Below are 21,998 nucleotides of genomic sequence, written 5' to 3' on the forward strand. Positions count from 1 at the left end.
CTATTCCAGAAAAAAAAAAAATCAACCCCCTTTACAACAAAACCAGCAATACATAATTATTGCTTACAATAATTGTTTACAATAAAAGCAATCCTTTCCTCAAAAAAAAATATCAGACTTCAGATAAATATGAGATCAATAGTAGAACACATTATGAATGAAGAGTTGCAGCCTTTTCGAGATCCTCGTCACGCGACATACCAACATACTTAAGCTTGTATAATGGCGGCGGCTTAACAACGTCCTTCTTATGCAAGATATTCTTGTTAACAAACCATTTAGAAACAGACAGTTGATACTTCATGTGAGTTCTAGTAGGAACTTCAAATACTCTATCAAGTTCTTCTAGCGTAAGTGCCTTTGTCTCGGGAAGGAAGAATAGTACGAGGAAGAATCCGACAACGTTCCAAGCGGCGTACCAGCCAAAGGCACCCTGAGTGGTGAATGCGGTCTGCAGACTAGGCCAGGTAAGTGAGAGGATAAAGTTGAAAAACCAAGTGGTAGCTGTTGCAAAGGACATTCCTAAATCACGAATATAGAGCGGGAAAGCTTCGGCTGAGTACGTAAACGGCACGGGACCTTCACCCGGCGAGTAGACAATACCAAACAGATAGATACCCAAGGCGACGCAGCCGATGCGCGCATTACCACTGGGAATGTAAAAAGAGAAGCCAGTGAAGAGGAGGAACAAAGCCATGAGAGGAAATGTGACAAGAAGGAGGAAGCGACGACCAAAAGTGTCAATGGTGTAGATTGCAGGGATGGCAAAGAGGAAGTTAATAATCCCAAAGCCCATAGATGCCAGCAAGGCCGAAATATCGGAGAAGCCTGAGTCCCTGAAAATGGTGGAAGAGTAATAGGCAATAACATTTACACCGCAAAATTGCTGCATGAACATGACGATCCACGAAGCCAAGGCAGCGCGACGATTGCGCGGGACGGTGAAGAGCTCGAGGACGAGATTACGACCACGCTGAGTTTCTTGCTCTTGAACGAGAAGAACGTGCATGTAGTAAATATCGCGAGCAGCCTGGAGATCATTTCCACGCAAGACACGCATAGACTCAAATGCCTTGCGATGCTGCTGCCTAAGCATGTACCAACGTGGCGACTCAGGACAGAAGAATACCTGAGCGCAGACAATGATGGCAGGAACGCAAGCCGAGCCGATCATAAGGCGCCAGTTGAGACCAGTGATATGTGGCTTGTCTGGCACGTAGTAAAAGGCGACATCGGCGATGTAACCAAGCATGATGCCGAACGCAGTCCACATCTGCCACATCATGACAAGGGCACCTCGAATGACTGCAGGCGTACATTCGGCAGCATAGACGGGAACAGTGGCAGATTTTGAACCTATTCCGAGACCAAGGAAGAAGCGAGAGATAAAGAGATGCCACCAGGTGTCTGTGCAGGCGCCCCAGATGCAGGTAGCTGCAGCGACAAAACAGGAAATGAAGATAGTACCACGACGGCCAAACGCTCTGTTCATGGGGTCCGAAATCCAGCAGCCGAGAACGGCACAACAGAGATAAGGACCAGAGTTGATGAGACCGACAATCCAAGTATCATATGAAGAGTCCGAGCCGATTCCGAACTGCTTGGGATAGAAGAGGTTGGCACCGTTAATGACGGTTTCGTCCATACCCTGAACCGCAGCGGCGAGAGAGCAGAGGACGACGAGAGAGTAGAGTTGGAAAGGCTGCGACCACCTATGCTCGACCTCGTATATCAGACTTTCGCGGTCGGCATCGGTGAGTAAGTCAACGTCCTGGCCGAGCGCGGTCGGGTTCCGTGCAACGAGGGCGCCCTTGCGAAACTCGTCGACAAAATCCTCGAGACCGTTACTGGTGGCGTAGGCGGTCGCAGACGCGAGGATCTCATCGTAGCTCATGCCAGTCAGCGGGTTATTTTCGTCAGCGACATGAAGCTGCTTCTCATGCAGAGAATGCGGCGGAGACATCGAGTTCTCGACGTTTGAAGCGGAGGGTCCAGGTTTCTTTGGCTGCATTGCGGGGAAGGCGGAGAAAGGCAGGATAAGAACAGATAAGAACAGGCTACGGAAACCGAGCCTTGACGGGCGAGGGAGGCTGTATATAAGAGAGTGCAAGTGTGACTTATCCTGTCATGTCGGATAACTGAAACCACGAGGGGAAATGTACCGCGGCCGAATCGCGACTATCCGGCTAAACATAATGCGGGGAAGACAGGAGTAGCCGCTCTGCAGGATGATTCAAATTGTTACTTTGAGCAAATGAGCTTTCCGATGGAATACAGAAGTGCTGGCTATATCGTCTCTGCGTATGCTTCCCCGCCTGGTGATCGGCAAACGAAGCCTCCGCCCGAACAAGGGATCTGATGCGGCGTAGGGTTAGGCTTCTCAAAATAGGTAAATTTACCCTAATCCATTATTATCTCTCTCTAGGCTCTTGCGGGCTGCAACGGACTGCTAGAAATCTGATACCGAGTGTTGTTTGCTGCTACTGCTTGCTGATGCTGTTCGCTAAACTTATCACATTTCTCTAGCCAACTCTCGTCGGTTTGGCAGGCACGCTGCGCGGATCCCGTCGCGGATTATTACTGAGACATGAAACGCACTAACCAACTCTGTGTCCAACTCTAATGCATTGTATCAACTGTACCCAGATTAACCAGTCACCTGACTAAACTTAACTGCGTAAACGTTTGATGCTTCTGTCTTGAAACTCTAATTCCTACCTGCTCCGAAATATTCTCCGCTCATCTTCTTGAGTTCTTGGATCTTCCCTCTAGTAGCCATGCGGTTACCACAACTCACTAGCAGGCTACGGCCGTCATCTCCTCATTCGCAATTCTTCCGTCTCTTTTCATCTTCTTGCACCTCCCTCCGTGATGGCCCCTCTTCACGCCCGCGCTCGACTCTCTTCGGTAGCCTCGTCTCGGAAGCCGCTGCCGCCAGCAACCCGTCCAAGCCAGCATCTGGACCTCTTCTGCATGATGTAAGCGAACGACTTCAGGCCGCCGACATTTTAAAATACGCACACCCAATCTCGTACGAAAAGAAAAACCCCATGCTCAAGGTCTACATTCGCTATGTCTGGCATGCCTCTTTCTCTCGCAACAATACGCACTACACCCTCTCGGCAATCTACCGCGATGTGGCAAATCCTTACTCTCTTCCAGGCGAAGAAGTCAAAATTTCAATGTCGACCGGTCAAGTTGGATTCAAGGGCTCAGCCAAGAGCGGTCTCGAGGCAATGTACCAGCTGACTCTTGCCTTTGTCGCTAAAATTGTCGAAAACGGATACACTGACCTATTCATCGAACTCCAATTACGTGGCTTTTCAAGAAACCGCTCGTCGCTTCTACAGCTTCTAAATGGTCGTGAAACTGAGGCTATTAGACATAAAATAAATCGAGTTAGTGACGGAACAAAATTGCGCGTCGGTGGTGTTCGTCCCAAGCATGCTAGAAGAGTTTGATTGTACATAATATTGGCTTTTTTATTTTCTCTTTCTTTGTTACATATATTATTAATATACAAAATAACCTCTACCAATGTCGCGACACAATTATATGCTCCTTGATAGCCGCAAGCAGCTGCCGCATGTCTCGTCTATCAATCCCTTCCCGCCCAGCGATATCCTCAAACGCACACCGCCCATTCATATACTTTACCACTTTCCAAAACATCTCACGCGTCCGCGCGCTTTGGCCCTCGACAATCTTGTCCATCCAACTGCGCTCCAACACATTTGCTCGCTCAGGTTCATTCAATATTGTGTCCTCATCCACATCATTGTCTTTTCTCTCTAGCTTGTGAAATACTATATCCGCCTCATCTTCATCGTCGCTCTCCATCTCTTTTCGCTCAGCTTCAGCTTCAGCTGCCGCTTTCTTCACTTTACTTGATATCCGTAACCATATGAACGTACGTATCTGTGCAAGATATCCATATCTCAGCATCCACGCCAGTGCTTCCAGATAAGTTTCCCGCAATGCATGTTCTGGAATCAAATTGCCAAACGGACGCGGCTCATGTGCTGAAATGCTATGTAGTAGTCTTGGCAGAGAAGGCAGTCCAGGAAATTTTCGTGCAAATATTTTCTTGTGTGATGCAAGATTTGAGAGCGGCGCCGTAGGTGCAACAATATAGATGCCGCGTCTGTGGACCGGGATAATTGTTCGAGCTCGCCGCCAGTATATTAAATGTCGAGCATACATCTCAATCTCGCTCAAATCAATTTCTGTGCTAGCAGCCACTTTAACCAGCCTATATTTACACATACCAAAGTCAACACCAAATAAATAAATCAGCAAAATAAGCTCAGTAAATAAATACATACGATTCAGTGGGACTAAGTGCGTTAATGAACTTTGCAAATTGACTACGCTCGTCAACTTGCATCGCAATCATAATCCGCTCAACACTCTCCAGCAGCAAGATCGCATGCTCCGCAAACGATAGGACCGCGCCATTTTCAACAGACTGACTCCCGACATCAGCATAGTCTTCTTCGGTCGTAAGATAAAAACCTGGCGTACGAATCGGCTCCAGTATCGAAGGCAAACTACCTGAATGCATTCTAATCGGAATCTGAAACGACCGCGTCGTGCCATTAATAACCACATTAGCAATCGATCCGCTCGATATCGCAAGATAGACCTGTGCCAGCGCAAGAGCAAGACTAGATTTCGTCAATGACTGTGCCCACAGCTCTTCCGGAGATAGTCCGTTCTCTATCGCTCGCTCTCGAAGTCGTAATATCATTTGAGCCTGCTTTGAAACGTAATTCGATCTGTGCTGTTCATAGCGTAAACATTCTGCCAGTGGTGCAGCAATGTACTCATACATGTCATCCATGCGAGCATTGTACTCGAGCTCTGGCGGATCCAGGACAAATACAACATGAAACATCCGCATCACGCTCTCGTCTGCTACTGACTTTCCACGAATACGCAATCCATCGAGAATCGGAGAGACATTAGTCGATGGCGCTGCTGACTGCTCGCGCGATTGAACTTCGGTCTCCGGTCCTAAAGACGACGGCATATCTCCCTCATTTGCGCTATCGTTTCCGTCTCGAGTGTGGAGTTGAAAAGCGTGGAACACGCTGTTAATATACTCTGCCGGCGTACCTTCTTCCTCTTCTTCTTCTTCTTCTTCTTCTTCTTCTTCTTCGTCTAATTCATCGTCTAATTCTTCATCGATCGTATCTGAAGGAGGTTGCGATGACGATAAACTATCAAGTGTTAAGCTAGTAATAAACGAACGCTCAAGTGCGTTGACGCTACTATCAGCCTCATCCTCATCGCCTTCATAATAATTCTCATACTCCTCCTCATTGCGGTCAGAACCAGAAGTCATACTCTTCACTCCAGCAGATGCAGCCGATGTAGATCCGCCAACATACGTCTTCCTCCAATTCCGCATTCGCTCTCGCGCACTGCGCTTCCATTTCCCATCAGGTCTAGCATGCATCGGTAATCCCAAAAACGCCAGATCATCAACCGTAAACTCGAATTTAGAGTCGCACATACTGCGCTGTGGACAACACAATGTAGCAAGGAACTCTGCATCAAATCCAAACGCACGCTCCCATGACACAAGAGAAGAAGGTTCTCTTGCGTGTCGATTGTTTACACTGTCGTCGTCGCCGCTGTCGTTCTCTTCGTCCTCGTCATTGTCGTCAGCGTCCAGATCTGCACTGCGGTGTCGGTGATGGCGCTGGTGATAATGATGACGGTGATGGTGAATTGCGCCTTGAAGGGGGCTTGTGTTGCTTGAGTCCGGAGCGGGGGAGATGTCTGCCAAGCTGCTGCGGCGAGATAGCGAGATGCTACCTGCGCGGGGTGCAATTGAAGGAGCAATATTTGGGGATCGTAGAGAAGCTGATATCTCTGCAAGATTAATGCTATTTGTTATAGACGAAGTATCGATTTCGGACAGTGCGGCAATTCTAGGGGAAGACGAAGTAGCTAAAGACGGTGAGGCGGTCTCTTCCTTCTCGTTGCTTAACGTTGTGGAGCTCGATAGGTTTGATTTTCTCACTACTCGTTCACCCGGTGTTCGACTACGATGTCTCGATGAAGCAGATGATTGTGTTTTCGAATTTCTTGTTGCGCTAGTTTCGCGTCGAGTGCGTCGATTATTTGTGCGTGACGTTGACCGTCTTTGTGAAGTCTGACGAGTATACACATCACCCGTAGCCGAGCCCAACGCTATTGTTTGAGACACGCTAAGCATCTCACTTGTGCCGCGGCCACGGCTCGTTGCTTCTTCGTCAAGATCAAGAGCGTCAATATCTTCATCACTGCGAGACCCATCCGATCTACTACCGCTCGTATAGCCCGCACTCTCCGCACCCTCCTCGTCAGAAGACGAATACGATACTTCAGAATTATACAATGAGCTAGAAGGTGACGACTCCGGCGATTCAAAAATGTACGGCTTGGAAAATGGATCAAGAGAAGGCGATGTCAATGTCGAACCAGAACCATCGCCTTGTTGTTGCTGCTGCTGCATCAGCCTCGATAACCTGCTACTCAATGATGCTGCTACTCCACTACTACCGCTACCGCCTTCCGCAGGTCTTACTCTAGGCGAAGCGGCTGCAGAAACTCTTTGTTGATAATAAGCAATATCCTTACGTGTTGTAGAAGTAGTGTTCCCTGATGTTTGTGGATAATTGAACACAAACTGCGGACCACCAGGAGTAGTAATCACAAACAAAATCCCTCGTAATCGTGGATTAGCAGCACCATCGCCACTACCTGATGCGCGTTTACTCATTCCCGCCAGGTGCGTTCTGACTTCCTGGCTTGGCTATGTCTGCGAATATAAAATGTGTGTGTGTGCTGGAATATCGGGAGTGGATATCGTTTAGCGTCTAGTAAATTTAATCCGTCAATCTGCAAACTTTATAACCGCCGCAGCGTCATCGCGGGGCTTTTTACCCTATACACCAATCCTTACAATTTAATCCAGGATATTTTTTCAAAAGCTCTCGTGGTTAACTTACAATCAAAAGATTTTATATATGATAATAAATCAAATTCAGAATGTAGAAAACAAACAGAAAAGCACAAGTCTAGAGTAAAATCAAAAGCTGAAACAATTAAAGCAATGGATCGCAAGATGAAAGAGGTAGATACAGATACATAAGACGCACAAAACCATTTAAACGACAACCACCTCAAATACACCCGCTAAATAATATAGACAAACTGAATTAAACATAAATATACAATTTTTCTTATTGTTGCTTTTGTTTTTGATGATCGAAGGTATATTATTCATTCACGACCAAATCATGCAAAGCAGATTTGAGATCCTTTTTGCAATCTTGCCAATTCAGCAGAAGACTGTGCAGATCCGTTAACGCCTGCCACAGTCGCGGCCAGCGTCGCAGGAGTAAGCGCTGTCGCAGCTGCTGTCGTGTCCGGCCCCGGAGTGGTAGCTCTAGTGGCGGGGACGGAGCGATTCAGAGCCATATGGCTCTGCACGAGATGGCCAGCTGCAAGCGCCGAACAAAGTGAGAGCTCACCGGCCAAGACACCAGCAGCCACAATTTTTGCAAGTTGGCGCGAATTGTCGCCAGGGTTGGTTGGGTGCGGTCCGCGAACTCCAAGGAGATCTAACATAGCCGACTGAGGCTCCAGAATCGTACCGCCGCCTATTTCAAAAGCATTAATATCAGGATACAAACCCAGCTCCTCTATCATAACAGAAAAGAAACATACCAATTGTACCAACTTCAATAGATGGCATCGACACAGAAATCTGCAAATCTCCACCAACATTCTTCATCAACGTTATACAATTCGAACTTTCGACATTCTGCGCCGGATCCTGACCAGTAGCAAGGTAAATTGCAGTGACAAGGTTCGCAGCCTGCGCATTAAATCCACCGACACTGCCAGCCATTGCACTACCCATCAGGTTTTTCGTTATATTAAGTTCAACCAGCGCATCAACATCAGACTTCAGTACCGACCGTACGATATGGCCAGGCACAATAGCTTCAGCGACGACACTTTTACCACGGCCCTCGATCCAATTAACAGCAGCAGCCTTCTTGTCTGTACAATAATTACCGGAGACCGATACTACCACCATATCAGGGAATCCAGCCTGCTCAGCCATATACTTGAGTGCGTGCTCAGTACCTTTTGAAATCATATTCATTCCCATAGCATCACCAGTCGTAGTTCGGAACCGGATATACAACGTCGAACCAGCAATAGCAGTCTTCAATGAACTCAACCTCGCAAATCGCGAAGTCGAATCGAAAGCCTTCTTCATGGTTTTCTGTCCTTCCTCGGAATCAAGCCACAGCTTAGCAGCACCAGCACGCACCAGACTAGGGAAGGAAACAGCAGGTCCTCGAGTCATTCCATCTTGAAGCAACACGGTCGTCACACCACCTCCAGCGTTCATAGCCTTGCATCCACGCATAGTCGAGGCAACAAGGCATCCTTCAGTAGTTGCCATCGGGATATAGAATTTCTTACCGTCAATGATGAGAGGACCCGCAAGACCAACAGGGATAGGCATGTATCCGATAACATTCTCGCAACACGCACCAAGCACACGAGTAAAGTCATAGTGCAAGTAGGGTAGACTCGAGTTCTCAAGAGTGCCGTCTTCCGTTGACCGCGAGACCACAGCGCGACGAATATAAACAGCACGAGTGCAGTCAGCAAGCTGCTTTTCAAGCGCGTAAAGAGGAATCTTGCCGGCTTTGGTCAAGGAAATGATATCTTCGTCAGACAATTCTTTCGTTCTACCAGCCTTGACGTAACCAATAGCTTCTTCCATAGGCAAAAGAGTTTTTCTGGGTTTGACAGTAATCTCAACAACACCATCATCAGAATCCTTATCAGAATCAGTCTCGGTATCGTGAGAGCTCGAGTTAGCAGTCGAAACGGTTGTCGTAGAACCAGAAACAGTTGACAGACTCTTGGTCGTCGGTACCTCGACAATCTTCTCGACAACCTTGATCTGGGGACCAGCGCTGTACTGGCTCGCCTGGAAGAGGTACATGTTCAAGCCCACCGAAATGGAAAGTACAATAACAGCCCACTTGCTCAGCACAGGGTCGCTAATGGTACGTGACCACGACTCAAAGATCGAATTGACTGTATTCTCAAACTCAGAAGACTTGGGCAAAAGGTAGTACTCCATAGGCGGCATGACGGTCACGACCACTCCGTTGCGAAGATAGGACTGCGCACCGCTCGCAAGCGCACTCAAGCTAGGCAAGACCGAAAAAGGATCAACTACACCAACAGTGATATTGTGCTCTCTGAATGGAGCTGTCGTAAGGTTGAACAGATTAACCAAGGCAAAAGCAAGAACCATGGCCGTCTTGAACCACGAGATTGACGAGTCCTTAAAGGTCTTGCCAAAAATGATAGTCTCGCCATTCGACTGCGCTTTATTTTCACTCTCCTCAAAACTCTCAGCAAAACTCTCAGCCGCACGTTCAGCGACGCCATCTTCTTCAAGTGCCTTGCGAATCGAAGCATGGCGCTTGATACGATTGAATTCGAGTTTAATACTCATAATAGCAACATAGAAAGTAAACAACATCGCGAAATCGTAAACCAAAATCCAGACAGCTAAAAAGCAAAACTGACTCAGGCCACCAATACCAGAACTAGCGCCGGCGATGAAAACAAGCAGTTCAATGACATAGTTCAAACAGATCTTGAACCCAACTTGTTCGATCGCGCTGCTGATGCTGGGAACCTTCGAGCCCTGCAGCGTAGCACGAGCAAGGCTAACATAACCTTCAAAACCGACAGTTACGACAAGAAAAGGAAGACCTTCGGAAAGTAAGACCATGTTGATGGGTACACCCATGTACGACGTGGTCACGAGCGCAAAAAGGAAAGCAAACGACGACGACATGAGAACAGTGACGGAAAGCCAAGCATGAGAGCCAACTTTACGCATTGAAATAAAAAGGGAGACAAAAGTGAGATGCATAGCAGCATAAGCAAGCCCCATAATTGCGACATCGAAAGTTTCGGCCCGCTAAATTGAATCGAGAAGTTAGCACGCACACCCTCAAAATCATTAAATCCATAAACCAAAAATCAAAAAAAAAAATCATCTAGTAAAAGATAGCAGTCAAACAAGAGCGATAACATACTTTAAATTGCTGAACGAATCGCGAATAGCTGAACTTGAGCCATTCAATCCAGACAAACCCGCGTCGCGAGCTAGCTAAGTGCCAAACCCAAGCCGACTCAGGCGCACTATCAGAATCATAAGAAGGCTGTAAGTCATGCATAATTTCAGTCCAATCACGCAGAGAGTTGAACTTCACAAGAACATCGCGACCCTGTGGAGAAATGGCAGGGACAGAGGAATTTACAAAGGGGAGAGGCACACCGGCGACGTCGGTCTGGAAGCGCAGCTGCAGGAGCGCGTAGTGCTCAGCTGACGCATACTTGTCCGGGTCGTCAATCTGTTTCCATTCAGAAATAGTAGAAGGTCGGTAGAGATGAGCTGGGAGAAGCTGGGACTCTGAATTGGGGACTGAGATGTTGAGTATGGAGAGGTACGCGGTCGACGCGAGGATACCGATGAAAACTATTGTGTGGATGGGGTGAGTCGATGATGGCCTAGCGATGGCCGCCAGCATACGAGCTAGTGCACTCGCCATAGCGAGACGCAAGCACGAAGCAAGGAAGGGAGAAAGAAAGGAAGAGGTAGTGGAAGTAGGAAGGGTAAGAAGCCAGTCGTGGAGAAGTGGGAGATGGCCGCGAGCAAAGGAGTGGGTTTGAAGGGTACAAAACTTTATCTCTAAGGGAACTCGGACTCGTAGTCTTATTCGGGACTGGCTTGCCACTGAATTCGGCAACCCTGATATACTTTTATCTATTGGCACAGTAACATATTTCTAGAAAAACTCCAATATAACTGATATATTTGTTGGTGTTGGAGCAGAGTAAAGATGTGTATATTAGTGTGTAATCATATGTGCTGCTTCGAGAACTTTTTTGATAGACGGGGTCCTAGGCAATCCCAAAATATCAGCTTCCTACTCGCTTTCAATGAATATTTAACAGATGTTATATAAATCCTGCATATAAGCAACACATATACTCAACATTTTGCAAAAGATTTTCGTTAATTCAATACACTAGCGATAGAAAAGATGTTTCACTCGTCAGGCGCGTACCTCTGAATCTCAAGCCAATAACCCATTTTGTAGTCAGTGATAAAGCGCAATAAGAAAATCAAAAAAACAAACCATCCAAAGCAGATTACAAACCACCGATAAAGAATAGATAAATGCAAAGGAAAGAATATCATACAAATAAACGCCAGCATACCATACTAAAACTGCAACATAACTGGCACCGCGCACGCCTAATACAACAATGCATATTTAAGATAACAGGAATTAAGTAATAGAACAAAGTCACATCACAATAGCAGACATCGAATAAGAAGTCATAATCAACGTCAGGATTTGAACGACGGCCCATACGAACGGAATCCAAGTAGACATAGCGAACGCGCCGGCACTATATATTAATCCGAGACTAATCAGCAAGAAAAATGTCAGCAATCACACAAAGCCACTCATATGATATTGTATAATCCGTTAGACGTACATTGCACCAATTATACTTCCGCTAATGATTCCGCCAACGCCGCCGACAAACATGTAGATCGCCAAAATGACAAAGGATTTCAATCTCCTGCTCATGAGTGCAGCCCATAGCCCTGCGGCAAAATGCACAACTTCGTAAACTATTATAGTCCACAAACATGTGAATCGCCATATATCTTTGCGATAGTAGAGATAGTACTTTGTGTCCATTCGTGAGGTCGTGGGCCATGAGAGAGACGGAAATTCGGGTACCTCGTATCCCCAGGGGATGTACACCGATCTAAGCCTGTACGATCAAAGAGATCAATCATCCGCATCAATATTTCTAATCCTTTATAACTCACTCACCTTGCATCTGTCATTAGCTAGTCTTCGTCTATGTTGACTATATATTCTTTCATTATCCACTCCGGCGATGCATAAGGTCGCGCCGCATCCCAAAACATAAGGTTACCCGGATTCCAGGACGGCATTTTCTGGAAGTTTTCGAGGCAGGAATTGAAAACCAGAGGCACGACCAACGAGTTTTGGTTTCTCTTCCTTTCTCCAATATCTACACTTTGTCACTCAAATTTGGAATTGATTATTTCGTTGAGCTTTTGAATCGCGAATACAATGGCTACTGAAGCAGATCAAGTATGTATCTCGTGCTGGACTTAGCTTCTGCATCATCGACATTTAATCTAATGAGCTCTGTGTAGTTTAAAGCGCAAGGTAATGCATTTTTCGCAGCCAAAGACTACGACAATGCTATAAAAGCTTTCACCTCAGCAATTGAAGCTTCTCCCTCTCCAAATCATATCCTCTACTCAAACAGATCCGGATCGCACGCCGCCAAGCAGGAATTCGACGCCGCGCTCGCTGATGCCGAAGAGTGCATCAAGATCTCGCCAACCTGGGCGAAGGGATACACGCGCAAAGCCACGGCTTTACATGGTCAGGGTGATCTCCTTGCTGCGCATGACGCATACGAGGAAGCCCTTAGGATCGATCCCTCCAATGCGCAGGCGAAGAGCGGAAAGAAGGCAGTAGACGATGCGATCGCGGCTGAGGCAGCCGAAGATGGTACAACACCTGATATGGGACTTGGCAAGATCTTTGACGATAGCACGATGTGGGCTAAACTAGCTGGTAATCCTGCCACGAGCTCATTCTTGGCCGACGCGGCATTCGTCGAAAAGTTGAAGAGAATGCAGAAGAATCCTCAGTCGATGAGTCAGGAGATGATGAGTGACCCGAGATTGATGCAGGTCATCTCTGTCTTACTTGGTTTAAATATGACAACTGCAGCAAGCGACTCGCCGATGCCAGATGCGCCAGCCAGCGAACCCCAGCCAACGCCTGTTAAAACGCCCGCCGCTAAATCGCCCGAACCGGAACCAGTTCCTGAGCCCGAGGAAGAAGACGAATCTGTGAAAGCAAAGAAGGAAGCCGATAGTGAAAAGGCACTTGGAAACTCGGCCTATAAGTCGCGGAAGTTTGACGAGGCAATCGAGCATTACAACAAGGCGTGGGAATTGCACAAGGATATAACGTACTTGAACAATCTCGCCGCGGCCGAGTTTGAGAAGGGAGATATGGAGACATGTATCAAGACCTGTTTGAAAGCTATCGATGAAGGGCGCGAAATGCGGACAGACTACAAGGTTATCGCAAAGTCCTTCGGTCGTCTCGGCACTGCATATCATAAGCTGGGTAACCTCGAGCAATCGATCGAGTACTACAATCGCTCGCTAACCGAGCATCGTACTCCTGATGTACTGAATAAGTTGCGCGCGGTCGAAAAGGAGAAGAAGCAGAAAGATGTCGAGTCCTACATCGATCCTGAGAAGGCCGAGGCAGCGCGCGAGGAAGGTAACGCGTTTTTCAAGGCCGCCGACTGGCCTGGTGCAGTCAAGGCCTACACTGAGATGATCAAGCGTGCGCCTGAAGATGCGCGTGGATACTCCAACCGTGCGGCAGCGTATGCGAAGCTGCTCTCGTTCCCTGAATCCGTGCGGGATTGCGAAATCGCGATTCAAAAGGATCCTAATTTTGTGCGCGCGTATGTGCGTAAGGCGAATGCACAGTTTGCGATGCGTGAATATGTGGGCTGTCTTGATACGCTCAAGGAGGCCACCGAGAAAGATGTCTCGGGACAGAGCGCGCACGAGATCGAAGTCCTACGACAGAAGGCTTACGCTCAGCGCTTCCAGCGTCAAGATAACGAGACTGAGGAGCAAGCTATGGAGCGTATTGGAAAGGATCCTGAAATTGCAGGAATCTTGAGTGACCCGGTCATGCAGTCAATTCTGGGGCAGGCGAAGGATAATCCGATGGCGTTAAATAACCATATGAAGAACCCTGAGGTCAGACGGAAGATTGAGCTGCTGATTGCAGCAGGAGTTATTAGGACTAGATAGTGTATATAGTTGCAGATTTGTTACAGGTAATTTACATTATTGCCGTTATCGAATATTTCATTCTGTAGTATTTCAAGTCGAAGCTCGCTTAACTCTGCATCCAGATTTTTTTCTATTCACGTGATTATGACGCCAGACATAATTATTTTTACAATTCAGATGACGTACGATCTGCTATGAGCTTGCAAGCAATTTCTAATCGATAGCTTATATTAAATGAAAACCAGGAAATATACAGAATTATATATAGTTATATAGTAGCTTTAAGCAAAGATGTAGATGTGACCAGGCCAGTCAGCAGGGTCATTGAAGCGCAGACCAATATTAAGCGCCGAGATGGCGTCAAGCTCAGCCTGAGCCAGATCAAAGTCAGTATGATTGAGGTTCTCGCCAAGACGCTGGGGGTTGTTTGACTTGGGGATGACGGCGACACCACGCTGGGTTGCCCAGCGGAGGATAACCTGCGCAGGGGTTCTTGAGTGAGCCTTTGCAATGGTTGTGATGACGTCGTGGTTCATGAGCAGAGGGGTGTCGAGAGCAGCCTGGGAGCCCATCTCGAGGAAGGACTGAGGACCGAAGGAAGAGTATCCGGTGATGGCAATGCCGAGCTGCTTGGCAAGAGCGATCATCTGGGGCTGGGTGAGGTAGGGGTGGTGTTCGATCTGAAGAACGGAGGGCTTGATCTTGGCGTAGCGGTAGAGGTCAATGAGGAGCGCGCCGGCGAAGTTGGAGACACCAATGTTCTTTGCGTAGCCAAGCTTGACGGCTTCCTCAAACTGGGACCAGGTCTCCGAGATTGGCACGTCCTCAAACTCCATGGTGCCCTTCTCGACGTCGTAGAGAAGGTTGGGCGGGTAGCGCTCGGCAGGGTCGACGTACTTCTGAGCAATGGGGAAGTGAATGAGCCAGAGATCAAAGTAGTCAAGACCCCAATCGTCGAGCGACTTCTTGGTCAACTTGAGGACGTTCTCCTTGGAGTGGAAAGTGTTCCAGAGCTTGGAGGTGATAAAGAGCTCCTCGCGGGTGACGAGACCGTCGGCGATGGCCTTGCGGACACCTTCGCCGGCTTCCTTCTCGTTACCGTAGTCCTGGGCGCCGTCGATGAGGCGGTATCCGGACTTGATGGCGTTGTAGACGGTCTCGGCGCATGTCTCCTGCGGGACCTTCCAGATGCCGAAGCCGACAAGAGGCATCTGTCTGCCGGTGCCGGAGAGGGTGACTGAGGGAGTAACCATTGTGCGTTTAGAGATCAGGGAAGATAGAGAGAAGAGAGTGCGCGAGAGGGTGCGGGTGGATGTGGAGGAGAAAAAAGAATTTGTGAGCATCAGGGCGAAGGCGGACAAGAAATAGGCGCGGGCGAGGGCTCATTTATCCACGTTTGCGTGTGCGGCCCACGCGAAGACGGCGCTCTTTTTGCCAGCCGATCTCCGCTGGCTGACTGGTGTTTTATTGCACAAAGATTGGCTAAAGTGCTATAGCAGTATAAGAATATAATATTTGGAATGAATATATAGTAAAAGCAGGAAGTGCATGTGTGCCAAACAGGCTATTATTTCCTAATCTGCTGGCTTTACCCGCCGTCTCAACTCTTGCTTTTACATTGCTTCTCTTCCTTCACTGTGAATATTTATCTTGCGTGGTATTTGTATATCAGCACTTCATTGTATTGTTTTATACTGCTGCTCTTGTTAGAATACTCGCTGCGTATAAATGAGTGACAACTCCCCCGCACTACTAATATGCCAGCCTACATTTCTACATCTGCATCCACATCTCCTTTTTCTCGGCACAATAGACAATCACAACTATTCTCCTTCGCAAATTAACACTCGACTCTATCTAATCAGCCATTTTTAACGCAGAAAAAGTGGGTTCGACCCAATTCGCAACCAAGTCCGTGCTGGCTGGCCCTATTTTATCCGGCCGGAGCAGTTGCCCAAACAATTCTTCTCCACCCTAATAATTACGTCATCCTCTGCGTCGTTCGCCTTTTGCCGCAGCCGCACGGCTACCATCTTCCTCCCCGGTCGACAATGCTCTTCCGTTGCTATTACTCATGCCCCTTTGATCTTCGCTTCTCATGTTGATGCTGTTTTTATTACGGTATAAAGTGTTTTTTGAACTTTGTAACTGGATTTTCACTATATACTCTGTAGATTGTTCGAAATGCTGTGACTCTTCTCTAAGCACTAGTCAAATCATCCCCGCTCTCGCGCAGGCGGTTGAATTACCACCGCATTGCAGGCTCTTTAATCTTTATTCAAATTGCTCAATTGCATTTTTATCGGCTATTACAACTCGATTTCTGTGTCAATTTTTTCAATCTTGCTCGTGGTGGTAGTGGCAGGCGTACTCTTGACAAGACGCTGGTCATGACTTCCGGGTATTCTCTCACATCTCCCTTTGTATTCATATCAAATCAGCTTTGCTCTTGCACTACTTTCTTTATCATATAGTAGCAATTCTGCGTATATGCATAATTTTTGACGATGTGGAATGTGGTTAAAAGTGGCTTGACAAGGACTATTGTGCCTCTTTAGAAACTCTCCTAATACCTTGTCTCTTCTTATTTTTTCTGTTTAATTTCTTTCCTCTTTTCTTTTTCATTTTGAAATTTTTAGTCTCATGATTTCACGGCTAGGCAACGCTTTTTGCTGTTTGTCAAAGCTGAGTGGTGAGCAAATATGAGTGAAAAGAAAGAGATGGTCAACGATTTCAGCCGTATTAAGCAAGCCTGTAAACTAACTACGACTGACTTTCTTTAGTAATTTTCTCCTATATGTTTCTGGTTTTATCTCATTATCACCGCTCACTATTGAATGTATAGTATATCAATCGTTGTATTGAATCGACTCAGTGAAGGTAATACTAGTTGCTATTTACCCTATTCAGAAATTTTATCTTTGATTGCTTGATTTGATAATGGTCATCATTGATTTGAATTACTGAATAGGTTTAAATATCAGAATTTATTGTTATTCTCAATAAAAGTAGTCACATTGCACCGAAATCAGCAAAGTTTGTGAGAATATAAAATAGAAAATAAAATAAACATCACCGTCAATGTTGCCCCTGATATTATTGTAATGTTTAAACTTTACCGTGAACTTGACCTTCTATCTGGTTGACTTTGATTATTCTAATACTTCTGGTCAATTTATTTACGCAAAAAATAAAGAAAAAAACAAATTGGAATAATGCTCAAAATATTAAGAGAGCATTTTACGAATATGTTTGATCACATTAAATGGTTTTTAGCGTGAGCTCAAGTACGAGTGTTTGCTTTCAAACAATCTTGAATTCACAAGCAAAAATTGTAAAACAGTAAAAAACAGTAGCTTACTATTTATCAAAAATTATTACTACTATGGCACAAGCATTAAGAAGTCTAGAGCTTGAATGGTCAAGCCCTTTGCCACACAGCACGCGTTTTTTTTCCCATATGCGTACATCTTCGAAAAAATCCCAATGCATTAGTGCTATATCAATTGTTATATACATCCAAAACCAGATAAATCTTCATCACCCATTACTTCTAGCCACGCCTCCAACCCGCTCCTCCTTCCATCTTTCCATTCTCTCCTTTCTCAAATGGAAAATCCTCCGCACCTGCCTATACTCTCTCACAAACTGTCCAACATCACCTCTCGCATTCGTGTCCAAAAATGAGCCAGCCAAAGCCTCAGAAACCTGCTCTGCTTCAGAGGTAGCTGCCGCAAGCCGCGCCTTGAGTGACGAGGCGGCGTACGGTTGCAGCGCAGAATACATTTCCTTCTCGCAGACATGCCATGCATCATCTAACTTTTGCGCCTCTCGAAGTACTTTCTCGGTCTCTGACCGCTTTTTTTCTAGTTTCTCTTGTTTTTCGGAAATTCGCTTACCGAGTGCCGAAATACTGGCGGTTAATTGCTCGACTTTTTGCGCATGCGCGGTTGATGCCGGGTGCGTGGCCTCAAAGTATGCGGTTAGAGCTGTGTCGTCTTGTAACAATTGCGCCAAGTCAGCGCGAGATTTATCACGCAAAGATGCAGGTGTGAAGAGTTGTGTAGTGCCATCGGACTGAGGTAGTTGATGTTGCTGTTGCTGTTGATGTTGCTGCTGCTGCTGATAATGAGGAAGCTGTGGGGAGTATTGGGCTGGCTGTGGTCTGACTTGCGCTTGCTGAGGCGTTCCTGGATGAGGCGGCAGCGGTGGTGGAGCATTTGTTTGGTTCAAAAGAGCATAGTAGGGTGACGGCGAAGAATGCGCCATTGCGGTGTGAAGTAGTGAAGGTGAAGATGAATATCTGATCTAATCGATAGATAGTTGACGCAGCAAGTAGTCACGAGCACGGAGCACGTATGTCGTAGTGTGAGTTTGAGGGGTTTGTGTACATAGTTCCAATGCGGTTTAGTCCAGGGAGAGATTATCGCAGACGTATGATTTAATGGAGAAGGTAGATCGACAATACTGGTAATAGTAATTAAAATCAGTAGAACCGTTGCGGAGCGAGTGTTTGAAATGACTGGCCGAAGAGATAGAGCTGATTAGATAAGATAACTTACCGGCTCACCCAACTAGAGAATCTAGACAGCCCCAATCTGCTACGACTCTACATATTACAAGTACAAGAACGGACATAAGATAGAAGGTAGATGTTACTCGAGTGATGGTGAAAAGGGCGACGATAGAGATCGCAAAGCGGGTAGACGATAGAAGCAGAAAACGAGCAAGTGACGCGTCGGTCACGCGTGCAGTCCGGGTAAGCAGCCGGCCGCTAGCCGTATCCGTCGCGAGACTGCGACGAGCAACTGTGGTGCTCAGCAGCTGCCCAGCGCAATAATCCAGAAAACGGATACGCAAAGACAAAAGTAACAGGTCCAGCTGAAGAACAGAATACGAAAAAGGGAAAGAAAACGGCGAAAAGGAGGTTGATAGCGGAAGGGGGTCTGCTTCGACGCGTGCAGATTAAGCTTTTAGAGTTTATGCTCTTTCCTTTTTTTCCCTCCTTTTCGGTCATTCTCATTTCTTTTGGCCATTAGCTGACCGAGAAGGAGACCATCAATCAATCTTTCTCAGATCTTGCCCTTGCTCGTTCTTTCGCGAGCGCGAAGAGCGCAAGATAGTGCAGAACGGAGGTAAGCAGCAGGGCCGCAGACAGCCATCGCTAATCTGGGGCATGAACAGCGGCAAGACGCGACGCGTCTGTCGCGTCGGTTTGACAAACTATGAAGGCCACAAAGAGAGCAAGGGCCAGATGAGGCGTTGGCAGAGATTTCAGATGAGCTTATAGTCTATTTCGGTATGAAATAGAAGAGCAGTTAGCATGTAAACCAAGATATACATTAGTATAGTACAATATAGGTGTAGTATCGCTCTGCTCTTCCTTGCTATTCCCAACTCCACCACTTTCTTCCCAAAATCATAGCCAAAACTCTTCAGAATGAACGCTAGAACATAAAGCTTTCCTTTTAATAATCTGCCCAAATGCGGTTTTAATCACCTCCCTCTTCTGGGGCTTTGGTCGCTGTCGTCCCCAGCCTCTGGCGCTCCGTGCTCTGGCACCCAACACACGTACGCCCCCTTCCTTCGTGTCGCCCGGCAACCGCGCGCGAGTCCACATCACACTTTTGCCTCGTCTCGTTCCTCTTTGCCTCTTTTCATCTCCTTCTTCTTGCCATCTTTCCTCCTTTGTTTTCTTTATATTCCTAGGCATGGATGCTAAACGTGTCGAGGCCGTCGAAAAGGTCGTCCTTCGCCGTGCAGAAATCGCCCGCGTAAGCTCTTAGCTCATTCTTCTTCATCTTCTCTCTTTCTTCTAACCTGTCTGCCTGCCTAGATCACCCGCCAGCTGCAAAACAGACTCGCTCTCGCCTCCTACAAAACAAAACGAGGATGGGAAAACCTCGACCTGGACTCCATCGAGCCGCGCATCGCGAAAGAGGTCGAGCAGCAGCGCCTGCGTACTTCCTCGGCCCGCACCAACGACTCTTCGGCCCCGAGCATCCACCGCCAGAACTTTGTCCCTTCTTCCTTCTCATCGCCTATTAAGCCTCCTCCTCTTTCTCATTCACACAGCTACTCAAAACCAAAGTCCAGTTCGGCACGCCGGAGTAAAGGTACCTCGCATCCAGCCTACCTCTCACCAGCGGACCGCAAGCGCACCCGCACCTTTTCCGACGATGCAAAACAGTTTGTCCAGGCAAACTACACCGCTTGGCGCTCTGGATCTCCCGGTGACGACGACGACGACGTGTTTATTGTAGCGAGCCCGTCATATCCTGCCGGTCTGCGTCTGAGTCAGTCGTCGCCCGTCTACCCTGGCTCACGATACCAGCCTTTTGAGCCTCCGGTGCTTCCGGCCCCTGCCGCAGCTGCCGCAGTATTTCATCCGCCTCCATTGCAGAAAATGGCTAACGGCACAAGTCCGAGCAAGAAGCATTCACGCCAGGTGTCGTCTGCGGCGAAACACCACCGACGGAACCAAAGCAGTGTCGCGTCAACTGCTTCGACCGTGTCAGCTGAGAACTACAACCCTCATTCCTTCAAGATCGAGAAACTTGCAAAAAACCGTCACAATGCATCAACTAACGGTAACAACAACAGCAATCGTGCAAGCAGCCCACCACGCACACCGCCTCGCAAATTCGCGCCAAAAGCACACGCTTCACAAGGCCACGGCGGCGAAGAAGGCGCAGATTTGTTAATGTACCTAGCCACCTCACCATCACCTGCACAGCGATTTGCCTTTGCTAGTAATAATACCACACCGGCATCCGCACAGCACCAGTTACCTCCTCCTTCTGTCCTCTCAACGCCGCCGTCACAAACCCGCTCGATTCCGTTTGGCACGCCGGTTCTCGGGGGTACTGGACCGCAAACACCTTCCCAAGGATTCAATTTTTCAGATTATGTCAATATCTTTACCCCATCTCCTGCCCAAACTCAGTGGCATCCGCGAACACCAATAATCACTCCCGCCCGCCGGCGTCTCAATTTCGATCAACCTGATAGTGCGGCTATTATGCAGACATCGGTATCTGCAAACACAGCCCCCAGACGAGCTGGTGAATCCGAACAGTTTGGAAATGTGATGGAGGTTGGCGGAGCGCTCATGCCGCAGTAGAGGTATCTTGTTCGAGTTCTGGCGTTTGTGTGTTGCAATTTTTTCCATGTAATTGAAGTGGTGTGGTGTCTGGAACGGGGAGAAATGGCTTGGCTTTTGCTTTGCGGTGCAGTTACTGGCGTTTTGTCTATTTGATTTTAGTGGTGAAAATGAAGGAGAAACTGTAATGTAATAGTGGACGTGCGTTTATTGCACGGAGTAGATTAATGTATGAATATTGATAAAGCTGGATAGAGTCAGCTTTATATATGTATGTCATATGATTATGACGTTGAAGACAGAAAAAAATGAATGATAGCTAATAAATTGATTTTCTCAGATACCTTTGGATGAAGCTCCTATATAGTCGTAACCACAAACTTCTAAATCGGAGAGTGCAAGTATCAGACATAATGCTGATTTATCCTTCAACCACTATTGTCGACATCTACCGAGCAATAACCCTCTGTGCATACCAAACAAAAGCCGTATTTATACGACTGGGCTCTTGAGAAACGTTAAAACTTTAACAAAAAATTAGATGGGCCCATGGTATATAGATCCAGGCAGGTTCAAATAAGAAAGTATAGGAAATCCTTTGCGCAACATTCATCTGGAAGAACGACATGCAAAAGCCACTCCTTCTAGTTAATATTCTGCCCCGGTTTCGTACTATTATCGGACAAAAGCATCTCTAGATCAAGAGGATGAGTAAGTTTGATAAGGCTACACTTGTTTACTGCTGTTTGTAGTTTTCATTCGGCAGTACGCGTCGATACGCGTCTTTAATCTCAGATCACGTGATAAACGTAAACATAAAAAAGTATTTACATTTATTCCATAAACGCAAATACAGTTGAACATCAGTTTAGAGCGTCTCTGATTGGGCGAACACCATAG

The 21,998-nt window shown here is 47.1% G+C and overlaps 10 protein-coding genes across 10 annotated transcripts; 4 read left to right on the forward strand and 6 right to left on the reverse strand.

The window, feature by feature from the left end:
• Positions 1–151: 151 nt before the first annotated feature.
• Positions 152–2,011, reverse strand: V2V93DRAFT_328391 (uncharacterized protein; the record flags this gene model as incomplete). Its single annotated transcript, XM_066907588.1, has 1 exon — positions 152–2,011. The coding sequence occupies one exon, from the start codon at positions 2,009–2,011 to the stop codon at positions 152–154; it is 1,860 nt and encodes a 619-aa protein (XP_066763656.1).
• A 642-nt stretch (positions 2,012–2,653) lies between these two features.
• Positions 2,654–3,536, forward strand: V2V93DRAFT_375129 (uncharacterized protein). Its single transcript, XM_066911407.1, has one exon. The coding sequence runs from the start codon at positions 2,778–2,780 to the stop codon at positions 3,459–3,461; it is 684 nt and encodes a 227-aa protein (XP_066763657.1). The 5' UTR covers positions 2,654–2,777; the 3' UTR covers positions 3,462–3,536.
• Positions 3,532–6,772, reverse strand: V2V93DRAFT_382445 (nitrogen permease regulator of amino acid transport activity 3-domain-containing protein; the record flags this gene model as incomplete). Its single annotated transcript, XM_066912151.1, has 2 exons — positions 3,532–4,252; positions 4,326–6,772. The coding sequence occupies 2 exons, from the start codon at positions 6,770–6,772 to the stop codon at positions 3,532–3,534; spliced, it is 3,168 nt and encodes a 1,055-aa protein (XP_066763658.1).
• A 216-nt stretch (positions 6,773–6,988) lies between these two features.
• Positions 6,989–10,901, reverse strand: V2V93DRAFT_375133 (hydroxymethylglutaryl-coenzyme A reductase-domain-containing protein). Its single transcript, XM_066911408.1, has 3 exons — positions 10,140–10,901; positions 7,723–10,021; positions 6,989–7,655 (listed from the first exon to the last, which is right to left on the reverse strand). The coding sequence occupies exons 1-3, from the start codon at positions 10,653–10,655 to the stop codon at positions 7,291–7,293; spliced, it is 3,180 nt and encodes a 1,059-aa protein (XP_066763659.1). The 5' UTR covers positions 10,656–10,901; the 3' UTR covers positions 6,989–7,290.
• Positions 10,902–11,417: 516 nt separating this feature from the next.
• V2V93DRAFT_328407 (uncharacterized protein) lies at positions 11,418–11,891 on the reverse strand (the record flags this gene model as incomplete). Its single annotated transcript, XM_066907592.1, has 2 exons — positions 11,418–11,541; positions 11,614–11,891. Coding segments are annotated over 2 exons (402 nt in total), but the record flags the coding sequence as incomplete, so codon positions are not given.
• Positions 11,892–12,036: 145 nt separating this feature from the next.
• Positions 12,037–14,251, forward strand: V2V93DRAFT_339385 (uncharacterized protein). The gene is made up of 2 exons (XM_066907774.1): positions 12,037–12,248; positions 12,314–14,251. The coding sequence occupies exons 1-2, from the start codon at positions 12,228–12,230 to the stop codon at positions 14,012–14,014; spliced, it is 1,722 nt and encodes a 573-aa protein (XP_066763661.1). The 5' UTR covers positions 12,037–12,227; the 3' UTR covers positions 14,015–14,251.
• Positions 14,023–15,374, reverse strand: V2V93DRAFT_375138 (NADP-dependent oxidoreductase domain-containing protein). The gene has a single exon (XM_066911409.1). The coding sequence runs from the start codon at positions 15,337–15,339 to the stop codon at positions 14,278–14,280; it is 1,062 nt and encodes a 353-aa protein (XP_066763662.1). The 5' UTR covers positions 15,340–15,374; the 3' UTR covers positions 14,023–14,277.
• Positions 15,375–17,335: 1,961 nt separating this feature from the next.
• On the reverse strand, positions 17,336–18,119 carry V2V93DRAFT_375141 (uncharacterized protein). The gene is made up of 2 exons (XM_066911410.1): positions 17,499–18,119; positions 17,336–17,396 (listed from the first exon to the last, which is right to left on the reverse strand). Exon 1 carries the CDS (start codon positions 17,780–17,782, stop codon positions 17,537–17,539), a length of 246 nt encoding a protein of 81 aa, XP_066763664.1. The 5' UTR covers positions 17,783–18,119; the 3' UTR covers positions 17,336–17,396; positions 17,499–17,536.
• V2V93DRAFT_86907 (uncharacterized protein) lies at positions 17,336–18,464 on the forward strand. The gene is made up of 2 exons (XM_066912814.1): positions 17,336–17,390; positions 17,492–18,464. The coding sequence occupies exon 2, from the start codon at positions 17,803–17,805 to the stop codon at positions 18,049–18,051; it is 249 nt and encodes an 82-aa protein (XP_066763663.1). The 5' UTR covers positions 17,336–17,390; positions 17,492–17,802; the 3' UTR covers positions 18,052–18,464.
• A 925-nt stretch (positions 18,465–19,389) lies between these two features.
• V2V93DRAFT_375147 (uncharacterized protein) lies at positions 19,390–21,441 on the forward strand. The gene is made up of 2 exons (XM_066911411.1): positions 19,390–19,775; positions 19,838–21,441. Exons 1-2 carry the CDS (start codon positions 19,708–19,710, stop codon positions 21,117–21,119), a joined length of 1,350 nt encoding a protein of 449 aa, XP_066763665.1. The 5' UTR covers positions 19,390–19,707; the 3' UTR covers positions 21,120–21,441.
• The last annotated feature ends 557 nt before the right edge of the window (positions 21,442–21,998 follow it).

This window comes from Kockiozyma suomiensis (genome assembly GCF_038497685.1).
Source record: "Kockiozyma suomiensis strain NRRL Y-17356 unplaced genomic scaffold V2V93scaffold_15, whole genome shotgun sequence".
Classification (NCBI taxonomy): Eukaryota; Fungi; Ascomycota; class Lipomycetes; order Lipomycetales; family Lipomycetaceae; genus Kockiozyma; species Kockiozyma suomiensis.